Source organism: Malus domestica, chromosome 13, assembly GCF_042453785.1.
Source record: "Malus domestica chromosome 13, GDT2T_hap1".
Lineage (NCBI taxonomy): Eukaryota > Viridiplantae > Streptophyta > Magnoliopsida > Rosales > Rosaceae > Malus > Malus domestica.
In genome coordinates this window covers 33012784-33032236 of record NC_091673.1, presented here as the reverse complement: position 1 = coordinate 33032236, position 19453 = coordinate 33012784, and the positions used below count along the sequence as shown (strand labels likewise).

The 19453-nt window shown below is 41.7% G+C and overlaps 1 protein-coding gene across 1 annotated transcript; it reads left to right on the top strand.

The window, feature by feature from the left end:
- The first annotated feature begins 10924 nt into the window (after window positions 1–10924).
- On the top strand, window positions 10925–11666 carry LOC114820438 (3-hydroxy-3-methylglutaryl-coenzyme A reductase 2-like). The gene is made up of 2 exons (XM_029091062.2): window positions 10925–11322; window positions 11450–11666. The coding sequence occupies exons 1-2, from the start codon at window positions 10925–10927 to the stop codon at window positions 11664–11666; spliced, it is 615 nt and encodes a 204-aa protein (XP_028946895.2).
- The last annotated feature ends 7787 nt before the right edge of the window (window positions 11667–19453 follow it).

Genomic DNA, 19453 nt, shown 5'->3' with positions numbered 1-19453 from the left:
TATTTTGGGCTTATGGGCCTTCGCCCTCCCCGACATGCCAGCCCATTAATTTTGGGCTTTGCCGTTTTTTTTTTTTTTTTTTTTTTGGTATTATTACCCTCTGATGGGGTTTATACAGATGTCTCCGAGAGATAAAAAAAATGAATTACATCACTTTAAAGCAAGAAAAGTAAATCACATCATTCTGATGGGATGTTTTATTCCTTGCTTTTGCTTTCTCTTTTGCTTTCCACTGCATCTCTGTCTGTCTCTTGGCGAAAACTGTCTCTGTCTCTTGGCAAAACTGAAGGGTTAACTCCACTTGCTTTTCTTGGACATCTTGGTTGTGCCCATCCACTATCACCCATATTTTTTCTTTTTCTGCTGTTTGAAACACAAGCTGGTGTACTCCAGCTGTAAAAATCCCATCAAAGTACTTTTCTTTTCTGCTCTTCTGCTTTTGTTCCCCACTCTTCCTTTTCTTTTCTTTTTTTTTTTTTTTTGAAAATCCTTGTAAAGCTTAATGGCCGATGGGATTTCCTCGCTGTGGACGAACAGCCAGACGTTCATCCCCGTCATGCACAGCTTCAGCACCTCCCATGGTGTCCCCTCGATTGCAACGGATTTCGGCTATGAGGTGGCAGTTCTCGAGGTTTTCCTTGATGGTCTCGACGGTCCTGCTTCGACGCGGTGGTGGAGCTGGGGAAGTCAGAGTTCGGCTGGGACTCTTGTCCTGCCGCTGCTGGGTCTGGTGGTGGATTTTACTATTTTCTCTAAATAATCGTACTCGTTAAAATCCATCAGACCTTTCTTCTAACCAGACAATAACCTCACGGGTAAACCTCAGTTCTGGCGATATCTCCAGTGGAGCTACGAACAGAAGAAACAGCAAGAAGAAGGGGAATGATGAGGACGAAGAAGAATTGCAGTTGCAGAGACGCAGACGCAGACGAAGGAAGAGCTGACCTTCTACCAACCTTAGATTGGAGGGCTTCGGTTTCCTTAACAACGAACTGAAGCAAAGAACCAAAAAATAATGGAAACGTTTTTCTCGTCGTACTGCAGCTGAGCCGCCGCGGACCCGTAGGCTCGACGCTCCAGATTCTCTTCGCCACATATCCCAAAAGCTTCAATCTGGGGCTACCACTCTCGGTAACCAGGATGCAGGGACTGGCAGTATGAATGATTTAGGGGGAGGAGCCATGTGAGACTTCGGCGATGCTCTCTGAATGTTTGATCCCTTCAACTTAGACGGTGTTTTGGCATCGTAGATGTCCTCGTAAACGACGAATGCGGTGGTAACCCTTAAGCATCTGCAACAGATCAGGAAAGGGTCAGATCTTGCTCTCGGTGTGGTTGTACTCGAAACTGGAGACGTTCTTGGTCTCTGCTTCTTTGTCGCACCGATCCCGGTCTCTTTCTTCGTCTTCCTCTGATTTCAAGCTCAGGCCGTGGACTTCCGTGTCGCTAGTCGGTTCCGGTGAAGGAGCTCCGGCGGCGCTCAATGTTTCTAGACGCTCCTTCCCGATAGCTTCCAGATCTGGTCTCAGTATTTTGGATCGGGGATTGCATGGCGTTGAACCTGTAGTAATTGCCCTGCGAAGATGACGGGGTAGGCATGAGACGCCGGCGTAGAGATACCACGACCCCGTCCCGAACGGGATGTCGTCCAACGTCGTCATCAGGTCTATGGCGCCATTCAACGACATCATTTTTACCGTCGTATTCAGCTGTTAGATTAGGATACGTGATTATGTCGTGATAGACGGCAGAGATTGAAGCAGCAGAGAAGCTCATTGTGAAATAAACAACGATGAGTTGAGGTTTTATTGAGTTGTGTTGAGTGGTGTTTGGATGTTTGAAACGGATTTTGCAGATTTGCAGATTCTGCAGATTCACGATGGAAGTGAAAAAATGAAAGAGAACCGACATAGTTTTTTGTGTCGATTTCCCACAGACGGCGCCAAATGTTGATGCACAAAACTGGAGGTCTTGGAACAACATAAATCCGACCGTGAATCTGCAAGTAATGTAAATGACACAAGAGTTATCGTGGTTCACCCCAAGGTTTGGGCTACGTCCACACTGATTGTATTATATTTCTCTGAGAAGTGAGGGAGAGAGAGAGCTCTAAGAGTGAGAGCGTTGAGAGAGGCTTCAGAAATGGCATCTGAGGGTGAGAATGAGCCTCCTCTAATTGTGAGGGTGAGGGGTCCTTTTATAGAATAAGGACTCCTCACTTATTACATATTTGCCCATTACTTTATCACATAATTACATTTAAGTCCTCCGAGTATTTATACGAGGTCTAAATACGAGGCCCTAAATATGGTATAAACAACACTTATTCCCATTCTTTTTAGCTTTGTTAAGCTGGTTTCCACCATTCGTACACTCTCTTTTGACCAGGCATTCCTTTCCAACATGGGGAGCGAAGGAAGCCACAGCACGCAGAATGACACCCCTCTTGCACTTGGTGCGAGGCAACGAAAGAAGAAGGGAAAGAGGGTTGCTCTTCAAACTAAAGTCGATGAGCTAGAAGCTCAGAACAACAAGATAGCAATGAAGAATGAGGTCTTCTAGAAGCAGTATGAGAAGCTCTTTGAGACGCTCCATGAAAATAGGCGTACTCAAACACGCGAGCTCGTTACCCTTGTAGACATCAACCATCATCTGGGTGCCCCCCAACACGGAGGGTCGCCTTCATTCGACATGGGTATCCCTAATGAGGAGCGAGCTAATCATCAAAACATTGATCAACATGAGACTTCTTTCAACCCAGCTGGTTCAAACCGAAGTAGGAGAAGTGGAGGAAGACACCTTCTTACAGAAGAAGTGGAAGGATCGAAAGTCGTCTTTCGCGACTATCAAGATTTCCTAAAGCAATGTCGAGACAATCCTATCCATGTAAGCTCGAAGATCAATGACCCATGGGTCTCTAAAAGACTCGGTCCTCTCTTATGTCCCAGGCCGGCTACCAATTTAGGGAAAAGACAACAAGTCTTAGAGAAACACGAAGGTATAGGGGACTAAGAGATGTTTCGACAGACATAACTTGGAAGTCAGTACGGCGAGTCCAGGGAAAAATCACATGCTCTTGATCAAACCTTCATACTTCCAAGAGGATATGGAGATTTACGAAAGAAAGCTCTAGTGGTACATGACTCCACTCAGGACCCTCTTGTCCTACAACTTCTTAAGGAAGTAAACAAATTGAAGGCCGAATGACAAGCTGAGATACATGATTGGAACCAACCTAGGCCTTACAAAGAGGATCCTCGACACCCTCTTTCAAGCGAAGACAAGACAAAAGCTTGGTTTACAACTCTATACTGGAATGGAGGACCCAATTGAACACCTTAACCTCTTTGAGTCCACCATGGCATATCAGATGCACACCGATGAAAAACGATGTCTTCTCTTCCCCTCCACCCTCTCTGGCGGAGCTCTAAACTGGTATTGCCGTCTTCTACCTGAGACAGTAGACTCATTTGAGAAACTAAGGAAACTGTTTGTCTCTTAACACATCTTCTAAACCGATCGCTTGCATTATGCAGATGAATTGTACACTATTCACCAGAAGTCGGACGAGTCACTATGAGAGTATGCCGGTCGTTTCAGCCATGAATATTCTCGATGCGCTGAGGCAGATGACAAGATTGCCCTCAAGGCCTTCACGGTAGGCCTACGTGATTGTTTCTTTAAGTACATGATCAATGCTAACACTTAGAAGACTTACTCTGAGGTGATGGCACAGGCTTACAAACATGCCTCCGCCGAGGCAAGGACATATCAAGGGAAACCCCCCACAACCACCCTTTATCAGCAAGTAGGGAGTGGAAGTCGGATCCAACCAAATGAGAAGACCTCGACCTTCCAAACGTCAGTAGTGCCTTCCTCTGCCTTACTTAATACTTTGCCAAGTCAACAGACATATCAATCTCAGGGCAAAAGGAAAGATTTCCATCCTTACCTTTCGTGATCATATTGAAGCTTTGGCACGTGAAGGAAAAATTGATCAATTCCTCTTTCACCCTCCAAGGGGTAACCGTAACCAACGCCAGGTGAATGTGATATATTCTATAAGTGGTGGCACACCCACATCTAAATCTTCCAACAGGGCCATGAAAAATAATGAACGAGCTTTAAGGTCTGGCCACCAAGTGTTTCACGTGGAAGACATCACGGGAGGTAAGTATCAAAAGCCTAACTGGGATCCAATATGTTTCTACCCTGAGGAAGAAAGAAGTATCATCTACCCTCACAACGACCCATTGATTGTGGAAGCTCATATAGCCAACTTTAAAGTACGACGAATCCTGGTAAACACGGGGGCTTTAGTTAGTATCATGTTTGCTGAAGCTTTCAGGGCACTTAATGTAGCTGAACACTTGCTCGATCACTTGATTTCCCCTTTGATAAGCTTCTCCGGTGATATCGTGCAACCTTTGGGGAGCATACATTTACCTTTCACCATTGGTACAGGCCCTTACATAGCTACCATTACCACTAACTTCCTGGTGGTTGATTGCCCAACGACATACAATGTCATCTTCGGACGCACAGGCATTAATGATCTCAAGGCCATGGTATCAACACATATGTTGTTGATGAAATTTCCAACCCCCTATGGAAATGGTTACATCAGAGAAGATCAACTTAGTGCACGATCATGTTACAACACTTCGGTCAAGCAACAGTACCTGCATGTGCCCAAGGAAACCATTTCTATACATGACCAAGTCATAAAGACCAGTCCAGACGAAGCCAACTTGGATCTTCACGATGGCAATAGTCAACTCGACGATCCTCGAGATGACTCTTTCACCCAGCAAGCACAACCCACTGAAGAGTTGGAGAAGGTCTCTATCTCAAAAGATTATCCGGATCGCATGGTGAAGATTGGCACCATCTTGTCACCACCCATTTGGTTGGCATTGATCTCTTTTTTGCAAGAGAACACTGAGGTCTTCACCTGGTCATACGAGGACATGCCAGACATCTCTCCCGATATCATCTGTCATCGCTTAAGTATTGACCCTAAGACCAAACCAGTGAGACAGAAGCGAAGATCTTATGATGCTGAACGGTATGAGGCAATGAAGGTAGAAGTTGAAAAACTTAAAGGCATAGGCTTCGTCCGCGAAGTCAATTATCCAACGTGGGTAACAAATGTTGTCCTTTTTAAGAAGAATCCGACCAAGGAAAGTCTCCTGCTTCAAAAGGTCTTGTGGAGAATGTGTGTCGATTACATCGACCTAAACAAAGGATGCCTGAATGATAGCTTTCCTCTTCCTCTTATAGACAGACTTATAGACTCTACGGCAGGGTGTGAACTTTTGAGCTTCATGGATGCTTACTCAGGATACAACCAAATCCTCATGAACCTTCCGGACCAAGAACATACAACCTTCACTACTGATAGGAGACTATATTGTTGTAAAGTCATGCCCTTCGGCCTAAAGAATGCAAGAGTAACTTATCAGAGACTGGTCAATTCAATGTTTGCCGAACAGATTGGGAAGAGCATGAAAGTTTACGTTGATGATATGCTAGTCAAGAGCAAACATGCTGACCAACACATCACCAACCTATCTGAAACTTTCACCATTCTGAAGAGGTATCGAATGAGGTTGAACCCCAACAAATGTGCCTTCGGCGTAGGCTTTGGCAAATTCTTAAGCTTCATGATAAGCCAACGAGGCATTGAGGCTAATCCCGAGAAGATCAAAGTAATCCTCGATATAAAGGAACCGGTAACTTCAAAAGACATCCAAAGCCTTACTGGCGAGGTGGCAACCTTAACTAGGTTCATCTCTAAGGCCACAAACAGATGTGCTCCTTTCTTCAAAGCACTTACGGGAAGTAAGAAGTACATTATATGGACTGATGAATGTGCTGAGGCATTCAAGAACCTCAAAGACTACATGAGGTTGGTGACACTCTCATTATCTATCTATCGGTATCGGCTTCAGCAGTAAGTTCCGTTCTCATTCAAAAGGATGGTAATATCGAACAACCTGTCTACTACGCTAGCAAGGACTTACAAGATGCGGAAACACGATACTCCAACATTGAGAAATTGGCTCTAGCATTGGTCATGTCTGTTCCAAAACTTCGCCCTTACCTCCAAGCACACTCCATCATCGTGCTTACCAATCATCCTCTTCGACAGATACTCCAAAGTCTTGACACTTCCGGACGAATGATCAAATGGGCGATAACATTGGGTGAGTTTGACATCTCCTACCAACCAAAGCCAGCTGAGAAGGGCCAAGCAGTGGCAGACTTCATCGCCGACTTCACATATCCTATTGACATTGTTTCTACACCTAAAGAAGTGGTTTCATTACCCTCGAAAGCTCAAAAAATAGAACCAACAGCCCCAGCATGGAGTCTATATGTTGATGGCTCGTCCAACCAACAGGGTTGTGGAGTAGGACTAGTCTTTACAACCCCTGACAAAGTGGCAATGGAGTATGCTCTTTGTTTCAAATTCAAGGAGTCAAACAATGAGGCCGAATATGAAGCTCTCCTAGCAGGCTTACGTTTGGCCAAACACCTTGAGGTTAAACAAATTGATATCTTTAGTGACTCCCAATTGGTGGTTAACCATGTCACTAACAACTTTGACGCTAAGGATAGCTCCATGGCAGCATATCTGGCACAAACACAATTATTGCTCAAGCACTTCCACTACCAGATCATCCAAATTCCTTGAGCGACAAACAGTTATGCAGATGCTTTGGCTCACCTTGCCTCATCGATGGAAGACAAAATTAGGAGAAAAATTCAGGTCAAATTGTTGGCAGCACCAAGCACCATGGCTACGGAAGTGTGCAACTTACAACAGGGGGATTGTTGGATTACCCGATTTATAGATTCCTTGCTCATGGTACCCTTCCAAATGACAAAGTCCAAGCTAAGCAGATTCGATACAAGGCTACCCGTTACTTGATCATTAATGACCAACTCTACAAGCAGGGTTTTAACCTACCATACCTAAGATGCCTTTCGCCTGTAGAGGCAGAAACTGTCATTCGGGAAATACATGAAGGAGTCTGCGGAGATCATGCTGGATCTCAATCCCTAGCACACAAGGCTTTTCGCCAAGGATATTACTGGCCAACACTCTACCAAGATGCCATCAGAATATCTCGCTCATATGAGAAGTGTCAACGCTGCGTAACTATTCCTCATTCCTCTTCCGAGCCGCTCACTCTTATGATCAGCCTTTGGCCCTTCGCCTAATGGGGACTTGATTTGATCGGCTCAATGCCTGCAGGGAAGGGCAAGGTTCACTATGCAATCGTTGCAGTTGACTACTTCACAAAGTAAGCCGTAGTAGAACCCTTGGCAACCATTACTGAGGCAAAAATAGAAAACTTCGTATGGAAGAACATCATTTGCAGATTTGGCATTCCCAATGCGATTGTCACTCATAACGGGCGACAGTTCAACAACAATAAGTTCAGGATGTTCTGCTCTAAGTTCAACATCAACTTATGTTTTACCTCCCCAGCTCATCCCAGTTTAATGGATAAGTTGAAGCCATTAACAAAATAATCAAGCGAACTTTGAAAACCAGCTTGGACAAGGCTAAAGGTTGTTGGCCAGAATTTGTACCCCAAGTTCTTTGGTCATACCGCACTTCGTATTAGACATCAACATGAGAAACCCCATTCTCACTTGCCTTTGGTACAGAGGCAGTTGTCCCAGTTGAGCTTGAGCAAGTAACGTTCCGAGTCCAGAACTACGTGCAAAGTGAAAATGACAAACAACTTACCCTCAACTTAGATCTAGTCGAGGAACATAGAAACCAGGCTCACTTGAGGAATGTAGCCTACAAGCAGCGCATCTCCAACTACTATGACTTAAGGGTCAAACCTCGTTCTTTCAAAGTGGAGGACTGGGTATTGGAGAAAAGATTACTCTGCGACAGAGTTTCGAGTGAAGGAACACTTAGTCCAAACTGGGATGGACCGTTTGAAGTTGTTGGCATCAGTCACCCTGGCTCCTACAAGCTTAGAAGCTCCGATGGTAAGACCCTTGGCCATCCATGGAATGCTGAATACTTGAAGTACTATTACAAGTAAACTCACATTGTACAAGTGTTAAGCTTCAGCCGTTCGGCATCCTATGTAACGAAAACTATTTGGCATGAATTCAATAAAGAGGTGATTTAGACAACTCGGTCCTAATCCTTTTACATTCCTAACAATGAAACACTCGGGTTCAAAGCTTCAACATGAATGCTTCCAACATGAAACAAAGTCTAAGTATATGTCAACAAGATTATACAAATAAACGAACAGCTTCACAATATATTCGTTCAATCATACATTCCAACACATTCATACATAAGCCAACTGTGCTTTGAAAGGGTTCAACATACTTTGTGTCATTCGACACTTGCTACAATGTGTCTAGACACCTTGCCCTTATTTTCACCAACTAGGTGATGAAATGTGAAGAAGGAACTCATCTTCATGCCACCAACCATGTGATGAAATGTACAACCTGTACTCTAATATCATTTGGCAACTTGCCACTCATGCCACCAACCAGGTGAAGAAGGAACTCATCTTTATGCAAATGTTGATGCACAAAATCGGAGGTCTTGGAACAACGTAAATCCGACCGTGAATCTGCGAGAAAGTAAATAACATAAGATGTATCGTGGTTCACCCCAAGGTTTGGGCTACGTCCACACTGATTATTGTATTTATTTGAAAGGTAAGGGAAAGAACCTCTGTAGTGTGAGAGGGGATGTGAGGAGGCGTCTGAGGGTAAGAGGGCCTAGGAATTGGCCTTCCCTAATTGTGAGGGTGATGAGTCTTTTTATAGAATAAGAGTTCCTCACTTATTACATATTTGCCCCTTCCCTTATTACATAATTACATTTAAGTCCCCTGAGTATTTGTACGAGATCTAAATACGGAGGCCCTAAGTATGGTATAAACAGTGGTCCCCTAAGTTTTTAGTCAATAGAGTCTTTTGGCTGGAGACTTGAAATTTAGTCCATGTGTGGGCCGAAGTAACTAGATGTTGTCTAGAACTGATGCTCGATATGAGGCGGTGCCCAATCTGAAATGATGCTCAACTAGAAGTAGCACATGTTGCAAGGCTGCTCTGCTTGTGTTGCCTTGGTTGGCTCGGCTTGTGGCGTTGAAGGTGAGATAGTCCCTTTTATAGAATAAGGGCTCGCTTCTCATTACAAAAATGATGGGTTAGAGTTGGTGCTCACGGTGAGGCGATTGCTCAGCTGGCGACGATGCTTTCTAATGAAGGTGAGTAAGTCCCTTTTATAAAATAAGGGCTCGCTCCTCAATACATAAATGATGGGCTAGGAGTGATGCTTGCGGCGAGGCGGTTGCTTAGTTGGCGGCGATGCTCTGTAATGAAGGTGAGGGAGTCCCTTTTATAAAATAAGGGCTCGCCCCTCAGTACATGAATAATGGGTTAGGAATGATGCTCGCGGCGAGGTGGTTGCTCAGCTGGCAGCGATGCTCTCTAATGAAGGTGAGGGAGTCCCTTTTATAAAATAAGGGCTCGCTCCTCAGTACATGAATAATGGGCTAAGTCCCCCAAGTATTTTTATGAGGCCCAGTTGAGGCCTAATATATGGTACATAATGTAGTCCCCCAAGTCTTCGGTCAATAGAGGCTGTTGGCTGAAGACTTCAAATTCAATCCATGTATGGGCCGAAATGGCGGTTGTTCGGAGGCGGTCTTTGTAGACCATGCACTGAAACTTTGTAGGTGAAGCTTTGCAAGTTGAAACTTTGAAGCTCGAGCTCTGTAAATGAAGCTTTTGAAGCTAGAGCTCTGTAAATGAAGCTTTTGAAGCTAGAGCTCTGTAAATGACACTTTTGAAGCTAGAGCTCTGTAAATGAAGCTTTTGAAGCTAGAGCTCTGTAAATGAAGCTTTTGAAACTAGAGCTTTTGTAAATGAAGCTTTTGAAGCTAGAGCTCTGTAAATGAAGCTTTTGAAGCTAGAGCTTTTGTAAAAGAAGCTTTTGAAGCTGATTACATAAGTGATGCTCATGGATGTTGACGTGAGTGATGCTCATGAATGTTTATATATGATTGAATGAGTGATGTTCATGAATGTTTATGTATGATTGACATAAGTAATGCTCATGAATGTTTATGTATGGTTGACATGAGTAATGCTCATGTATAATTTGAAGTACTGGGCGTACTTTTGATCACCTGGTTGGTGGTAATAGCTGCAGGTTGCTGAATAATTTTGGAGTATTGGGGGTACTTTTGATCACCTGGTTGGTGGTAATAGCGACAGGTTGTCGAATAATTTTGGAGTACTGGGCGTACTTTTGATCACCTGGTTGGTGCTATTTTGGGCTTATGGGCCTTCGTCATCCATAACATGCTAGCCCATTTATTTTGGGCTTTGCCGGATTTTTTTTTTACTATTATCCTCTGATGAGGTTTATACAGATGTCTCTGAAAGATAGGAAAAATAAATTACATCATACAGAAACAAGAAAAGTAAATCACATCATTCTGGTGGGGTGTTTATTCCTTGCTTTTGCTTTCTCTTTTGCTTTTGTTTTTCTGCTTTTACTTTTGCTTTCCTTCTTTGCTTTTGCTTTCCCATGTGCTCTTTTCTTTTCTGCTTTTGTCACTCCATTTCTTTGCCCACCCATGTTCCCCATCTCTGTCTGATGCAATCCTTTAGGTGTAGTTTTTGATAATCTCCAAATCCTTAATGTAAGATCATCACTGCAGGTAATCATTTTGTCTCCGTTTTGCTGTCATGCATGTGCAGACATCAACATGGCCTGTTATCTTTGGCGGGGTCGGTTAATAATGGTGAGCTCAGCCAAAAAGTCGTCTTCACCCTGGATATTATCCCGGGATGCTTTCTTCACCGCCACCTCCAAATTCTCTCCATTCCCTGCGATTTCACCACCCAGCCATTGATGGAGGAAGATGAGAAGGTGGTCAAGTCCGTCGTGGCGGGAACCATCCCTTCGTACTCTCTGGAGTCAAAGCTCGGAGATTGCAAGAGGGTAGTAGCTATCAGTCGCGAGGTGCTGCAGAGGATTACAGGGAAGTCTCTCACTGGTCTGCCATTGGAGGGTTTCGATTACGAGTCAATTTTGGGTCAGTGCTGCGAGATGCCAGTTAGGTACGTTCAGATTCCAGTTGGGATTGCCAGGCCTCTTATGCTCAACGGTAGAGAGTTCTATGTGCCAATAACCACCACCGAAGGTTGCTTGGTTGCTGGCACCAACCGTGGCTGCAAAGCTATCAACTTGTCCGACAGAGCCACTAGTGTGTTGCTGAGAGACGGGATGACCAGAGAGCCTTGTGTGAGGTTCAACTCTACTAAGAGAGCTGCCGAATTGAAGTTCTACTTGGAAGACCCCAAAGAAGAACATAAACAAGGTTTTCATTGATATCCATCAGAGCATTATGGATGTTCATGTCGGATTCCTGAGCAGCTATTCCAATAGAGTACCACCCCAGTATGTAAAAGTACGGGAACACCTTCTTATAGAGCTCTTGCTTCTTCTCGAGGAAGGCGCGGTCGAGGCAGTGAGTTGCAAGATCATAGAGGAGTTCGAAGCCATTGAAGATCTCGACCGTGCAGCCCTTATGGACCCCAATAACGCAATCGAAGACTCGCGGACACGAGGAGAAGGAAGAAGAGGAGGGTGAAGGCCCATAAGCCCAAAATAGCACCAACCAGGTGACCAAAACTACGTCCAGTATTACAAAAATTATTCGGCACCCTGCCACTATTATCACCAACCAGGTGACCAAAAGTACGCTCAGTACTACAAAAATTATTCGGCACCTTGCCACTATTATCGCCAACCAGGTGATCAAAAGTATGCCCAGTACTCTAAAAAATTATTCGGTAGCCTGCCGCTATTATGACCAACCAGGTGATCGAAAGTACGTCCAATACTCCAAAATTATACATGAACATCACTCATGTCAATCATACATAAACATTCATGAGCATCACTCATGACAATCATACATAAACATTCATGACCATCATTCATGTCAACATTCATGAGAATCACTCATGTCAACATCCATGAGCATCACTCATGTCAATCAACATAAACATTCATGAGCATCACTCATGTCAATCTAGCTTTAAAAGCTTCATTTATAGAGCTCTAGCTTCAAAAGCTTTATTTACAGAGCTCTAGCTTCAAAAGCTTCATTTACAAAAGCTCTAGCTTTAAAAGCTTCATTTACAAAGCTCTAGCTTCAAAAGCTTCATTTACAAAGCTCCAGCTTCAAAAAGCTTCACTTGCAAAGCTTCACCTACAAAGCTTCAGTGCAGGGTATACAAATACCACCTCTGAACAATTACCACTTCGGCCCATACATGGATTCAATTTGAAGTCTCCAGCCAACAGACTCTATTAATCGAAGACTTGGGGGACTACACTTTACACCATATATTGGGCCTCAACTGGGCCTCATGAAAAATACTTGCGGGACTTAGCCCATTATTTATGTATTGAGGAGCGAGCCCTTATTCTATAAAAAAGACTCCCTCACTTTCATTAGAGAGCACTCATGAAAAATACTTGGGGGACTTAGCCCATTATTTATGTATTGAGGAGCAAGCCCTTATTCTATAAAAGGGACTCCCTCACTTTCATTAGAGAGCATCCATTATTCATGTACTGAGGAGCGACCCCTTATTTTATAAAAGGGACTCCCTCACCTTCATTAGAGGGTATCACCGCCAGCTGAGCAACCGTCTCGCCGCGAGCATCACTCCTAACCCATCAGTTATGTATTGAGGAGTGAGCCCTTATTCTATAAAAGGGACTCCCTCACTAGAGAGTATCAACTCTAGCCCATCATTCATGTATTGAGGAGCGAGCCCTTGTTCTATAAAAGGGACTCCCTCACCTTCAACGCCACAAGCTGAGCCAACCGAGGCAACATAAGCCACGAGCCTAACAGCCTCGCAGCATGTGCTACTTCTAGTTGAGCATCATTTCAGATTAAGCACCACCTCATATCGAGCATCAGTTTAAGACAACATCTAGTTACTTCGGCCCACACATGGACTGAATTTCAAGTCTCCAGCCAAAAGACTCTCTTGATTGAAGACTTGGGGGACTACTGTTTATACCATACTTAAGGCCTCCGTATTTAAATCTCGTACAAATACTCGGGGGACTTAAATGTAATTATGTAATAAAGAAAGGGGCAAATATGTAATAAGTGAGGAGCCCTTATTCTATAAAAGGACTCATCACCTTCACAATTAGGGGAGGCCATTTTCTTAGGCCATGGGAAGAGTTTTCTCACCCTTAGAAGCTTTCTCCCTCACTCCCCTCACCTCTCAGAGAAGTACAATATCAGTGTGGACGTAGCCCAAACCTTGGGGTGAACCACGATACATCTTGTGTTATTTACATTTTTGCAGATTCACGGTCGGATTTACATTGTCCCAAGACCTTCGGTTTTACTGTTTGTACCATACTTGACCAATCCCGAAACTACTGAGCACCGGTCAACGTTATACCGTCAAGGACCCAGAAGAGTTTCCCTCCAACCAGGAGGCCAATCATAGCGCGACACGTGTCAACATCAGAAGCCAATCACAACATGACACGTGTCAATGTCAGAATGAAACTAGAAACTCTCTTTTGTAAATAGAAATCATTCTCTCACTATATTTGCTAATGTCATTTATACTAAATCATTCATTAGTACTCACTAAATGAGAGCTTGAACCTATGTACTTGTGTAAACCCTTCACAATTAATGAGAACTCCTTTACTTCGTGGACGTAGCCAATCTGGGTGAACCACGTACATCTTGTGTTTACTTCCTAGTCCCTATCCATTTACTTACTTATCCACACTATCCACCTCCTTGGTACAACAGAAAGTGTTAAGTTTGTGACCTTCGCTAGATTGCTCCGGTCACTAGTGTGGATAAGTAAGTAAATGGATAGGGACATGGAAGCAAACACAACATGTACGTGGTTCACCCAGATTGGCTACGTCCACGGAGTAGATGAGTTCTTATTAATTGTGAAGGGTTTACACAAGTGCATAGGTTCAAGCTCTCCTTTAGTGAGTACTAGTGAATGATTTAGTACAAATGACATTAGGAAATATTGTAAGAGAATGATCTCTATTTATAGAAGAGAGTTTCTAGTTTCATTCTGACATTGACACGTGTCGTGTTGTGACTGGCTTCTGATGTTGACACGTGTCGCGCTATGATTGGCTTCTGATGTCGACACGTGTCGTGCTGTGATTGGCCTCCTAGTTGGAGGGAAACTCTTCTGGGTCCTTGATGGTATAACGTTGATCGGTGCTCAGTAGTTTCGGGATTGGTCAAGTATGGTACAAACACTTAGCATTAATTTATTGATTATTTTGGTAGAACTTTGATACTTTGTTATATATTTTTAATGTAGGACATTTGATTTCCTTTGGAGAAAAAAGTAACCAAACGGATGAATTTTGGAGTGATTTAAATTGGAGGATGTTCGTGAGTCTTTCAAGATGATTGCATCAAAATTCCATATTTTTCTACCTAGCCAGTTAACCATGGTGAAGAAATAAAAGCCCAGCGTGCAGCTTTCCCATATTGACATTTCTGGACATTTTGGGTATTTTGAAGGTCAAGACGGCATATTTTGAGGAAGATTCCTTCTGAGGATTTGTAGGTGACGTCTTCAAATTTCAAAATAGACCTTTTAGGACCAAATCGGAGTTGATTTGGTCAGTCAAAAGACTAAATTTCTGAGAATTCCGAATTTCAGTTCAAATAGGAAACCTTTTATTTTTTGTTTTATTATTTTATTATGTTTCCTAGTTTTATTTTAAGACCTTTTAGGGTTTTATTTTGTAGTAGTATAAATAAGGGTTTTTAGCCATTAGGTTTAAAGAGGGGAGAAAACGCATGCACACTTTAGAGAGCTTTTGGATTCAAGTTTATTTTCAAGGTGTTTTCTATCCATGTTTTTAATAGTATTTTATTTTATGATTGTTCGTAACTAGTTTCGTTTGCTAGGGCGAGGCCACGAGCCTTAGCAAGAATATGTAGTTCTTTTCAATTTGCTTATGATATTATGCATGCAAGTTTTGAATTATTAATCACTGTGCTTTAAACTATCTAATTGTCTTGATGGTTGGCCACCATTACGATATCTAGAAAAGTAATTTGATGCAATTTTGGCGGAGGGCTGTCCTTGAAATTGACGTTGGCTTCTTGTGGTTAATATGTGTAACTTCTTAGGATAGACGACACATCTTAAGGGTTACATGGTTTTTCAAAAGGTTTTCACAAAACTTAATGAGTCTTGCATGTTCACATTCGATCTGGACCATGGACGGGTTGCATGTTAGATATATGTTCTATGTTAGAGGTTCAAAGTAGGGCATACTTTAGGAAAACCTAACCTTCAAAATATGCATGTGTAATTCATAAGTAATTGGAAGAACTACGTAGGATTGTTAAGGTGACGGCGGAACCCTAGTGCTCAAATTTATTTTCAAAACTATTTTCTTTTGTTTTATTTAAATTGCTAATTTATTTAATTGTTTTTAATTAAATCCGTTTTTAAAATTTTAGGTCATAAAATCACTTTTTTTTCAAACTTTGTTTTCAAATAATTAATCAAGATTTGGTTTTAACATAAATTATTCATTCAATCCTTGTGGAAAACGAACTTGCTTGAGCTGCTATACCACGACAACCTTGTACTTTTCCAGGAGCATATCAATATGAGAAACAACTTAGAAAGAAATTGGAACAATCCATATTCAGAGTTTTATACCCCAAGTTTGCAAAAGCATCTTGAGCACTAGTTTGAGCAGTTTAATGTACCACAAGAGCTCTTGGTAGAGGACAAACTCTCTAAATTGTTGAAATCAACTGAGTTGTACATTGAAATAACCAATCAAGGGTTTCAAATTCAAGCATTAAACCATGAGAATAGTTTTGATGATGAAGGGGAGATTGGTGAAGGAACTGAGAGAAATATGCTACTTGCTTACGCCCCAAGGAGGAAGCAGCACATGATAATACAAAAATTCTCCCAGATCCTTTGGCTACCCAAGTTCATGTCCCATAAAGCCTACAAGAAGACATGAGTGTTAATATGCTAGGGGAGGTTCACATAAATTTAACATCTAATATGTCGCATGATCAGCTCTCTAACACACATATCGACTTAGATACAGGGCAGATGACTTATACAATTTATGTTGCTGAATTGACAGTCTAGCAGTACAAGCATTCAAATTTAAAGAAAATCTAGGCGAGTCCTACAAGCAAGCTAAAATCTACAAGGAAAATAAGCATAAAGAGCTTAATGGCAGCCAAATTCCTCATCAAGAAATCCAGTCAGTGCATAAATTGTGTGTGTTAAATACAAGGTTTAAGTTAGTTCGACGAAGACGTAAACCTTGCTAGAGGGAATTCTATTTGATTACAAAGATTCATTCACAAAGAATGCCAAATATGAAGGATTCAACCACTCACCTGAAACGCATAATTGATAAACATCTCATTCCGTACCTACTTTTACCCTGCGATGCTACTATGGAGTGCTTAACTCTAAGAGAACAAGTAACGTGATCATCAATTTCTTCCTCTACGTCTAGCTATAGACGTTAACTAAAGCGCTAATTGGGAGGCAACCCAATTTTTCTAACTCTTTTCTTTTTATTTCGTTTATTTTATTTTCCTGTTTTTATTCCTAATTACAAAAATCACAAAAAAAAAATCAAAAAATTGAAAGAAAAAAAATTGCAATTTTTAATTCTTGTTATTTTTCTTTACTTATCTAATTAGGTTTTTGATTTGTGATTGCATACTGCATTCGGAATTGATTCGGTCTAATCTCAACTACGTGTGGAATCATACATTAACCGTTCATTCACCAATATACATGACCATATGAAAATCTATAATACATGCATGATTCTACAGTAGGGGATCCAAGTGTGCAGAAGGGTCCATATATCGCAGATTAAGTTTTGCGCAGATTTTCCTCGGCATTCATAATCAAGAGACGTGCAAAATAAATTCAGTCATACATGATACATGGACACAGAGACAAATTCCAAAGGGAAGTATACTGATGCATCGCATTGTACATAGATCCAGTGACTACCTTTCACATATTCAGATTAAGAAACAACATAATAAGTTTGGGGGTTGTCGACTATTTACCTTTCTTTTAGATCTGAAAATCATGGAATGGACTCTGCCAAAATTTTGCTTCCTCAAATCGGTGTTTGGGTTTTCTTTGTCACTCGAGTTTTCCTGGCACAGATTTGGATGTGCATGAGTAAGAATTTCAGATATCGCCAAGTGGAGACCATAATCGCAGAGAAAATGCATGATGGTGACAATCTGGGCTAGAATCAATGATCGCCATGGCTGGGTCCGGCTTTTGACAGAGATGGAAATGAATAGAGATACAGTTATGGAGGCACGGCTGGGTATCTGTGTTTGGGTTCGACAAAATCCAGGACCATTGGAAGATTTGGAATGACTAGAGAGCTAGGTAGGAATTGTTCGGGTCTTTGGTTAGAGAGAGGGTTGCGAGAAAAGAGAGAGAGTGTCGCAGATGCTAGGGTTTTTCAATTGAAACATGAAGCTGCTAAATCAGCTTAGCTGTTGCTCAAGATTAACACAAGTGTGGACTCGTACGTGTTGGTCCGCACGTCTTCACAAAGCCCTTGGTCACGAGTTCGATCCTAGCACCTGGTAATTTTCTGTCTCATTTTTCTATTTTGTTTCCAGCGCTTTTCCCCAACTTCAGGTCTTGTCTTCGAATCCAGGTGTGTCAGTTTCTTTGTCTTTTGTTTTCTGTTTTCTTTCTTATTTTATACTTTCTTTTATTGTTTTCATTATTTTATTTTCTATTTATATTTTCCTCATTTATTTTCTTTGTCTTTGTTAGCTATTTTAAGGTTTTAATAATTTTGTTTTCTTTCATTATTTTCCACACCTTGAGGACGTGTGATTTAAGTTTGGGGGTGGGAAATATAATTTTAGATTTTTAATTTTTAAGTCAATAAAAAAATTTCAAATTTTAAGTTAATATCCATAGATTATTTTAAATGTTAGAACAAATGGACATGGTGAAGGTTAATCCCACAATAGTCTTTTCTATTTATCATTGCTTAAACACTAATTCATGAGTTATACTTTGAAAATTTGCACATTCACACCAACATGGTTTGTGGGGAGTGAGATTGAAACACTTACTTTTAGTCTAAGTTGAATTTTAATTTTTGTTTTAAGTAAAGTTAGTTATTGTTAGAAAGTAATAATTGTTCCACCCGACACTTTGCTTAGTAACCGGGTTAGTCCTGTCTGATCAACAGTGATTCTCGCGTCAAACGGTAGAATCTTGGCATGGGGCAGGGTAATTAGTTGGTTTCATAGCCTTTTCAACTCGAGTTAATAAGTCATTAGGGGTGTTCTACACCTAGTGCCCTAAAGCTTTGTGGTTTGGGAGTCATTGACTTAAAACTCGCTACATGGGTTGGATTGAAAGAAGAAAAAAAGTTATGTTTTGAAGTTAGTGTCACATCCATTGAAAGAAAAAAAAAGTTATGACATCCCGACCCGGGCCCCCACCACATCCCAGGCTCGACTCTGCCGTAGCATGATATTGTCCGCTTTGGGCCCCGACCACGTCCTCACGGTTTTGTTTCTAAAAATTCATATGAGAACTTCCTAGTGGGTCACCCATCATGGGATTGCTCTCGCGTGAACTCGCTTAACTTCGGAGTTCCGATGGAACCCGAAGCCAATGAGCTCCCAAAAGGCCTAGTGCTAGGTCGAGATGAGAATATACATATAAGGCTTATAGGATCTTTACCCCTGGATGATGTGGGATGTTACAGCTAGTATGTGTGAAATAAAAGGACAAGAGGTAAGGGTTTTAGTCGAGTCTCCTTAATTATGTTGGTTCACTTTACACCAAAGAAAGTTCATCAATTCTTTTCTAATTGATTCTAAATGGCTTAGACTTTGTAGTGGGATTATCTAAAACTTTTGGAAAGATGTTCTAATTTTTAACGTTTTCTATGAATTGCAACTTGAAGGTGAAATTTTGTCTTAGTTGACTTTCAATAAAGTTCGCTAGTTTGCAAGTTTTTATCTTTCTTTTTGAGTTTTGTTTTGCTTGATGACAAGCAAAAAGCTAAGTTTGGGGGTATTTGATGAGGCGATATTATACTATATATTTTACCCTATTCTTAGTATTAATTTATTGATTATTTTGGTAGAACTTTGATACTTTGTTATATAATTTCAATGTAGGACATTCGACTTCCTTTGGAGCAAAAAGTAACCGAACGGATGAATTTTGGAGTGACTCCAATTGGAAGATGTTCATGAGTCTTTCAAGATGATTGTATCAAAATTCCAAATTTTTCTACCCAGCCGTTTGACTGTGGTGAAGAAATAGAGGTCCAGTGCGCAGC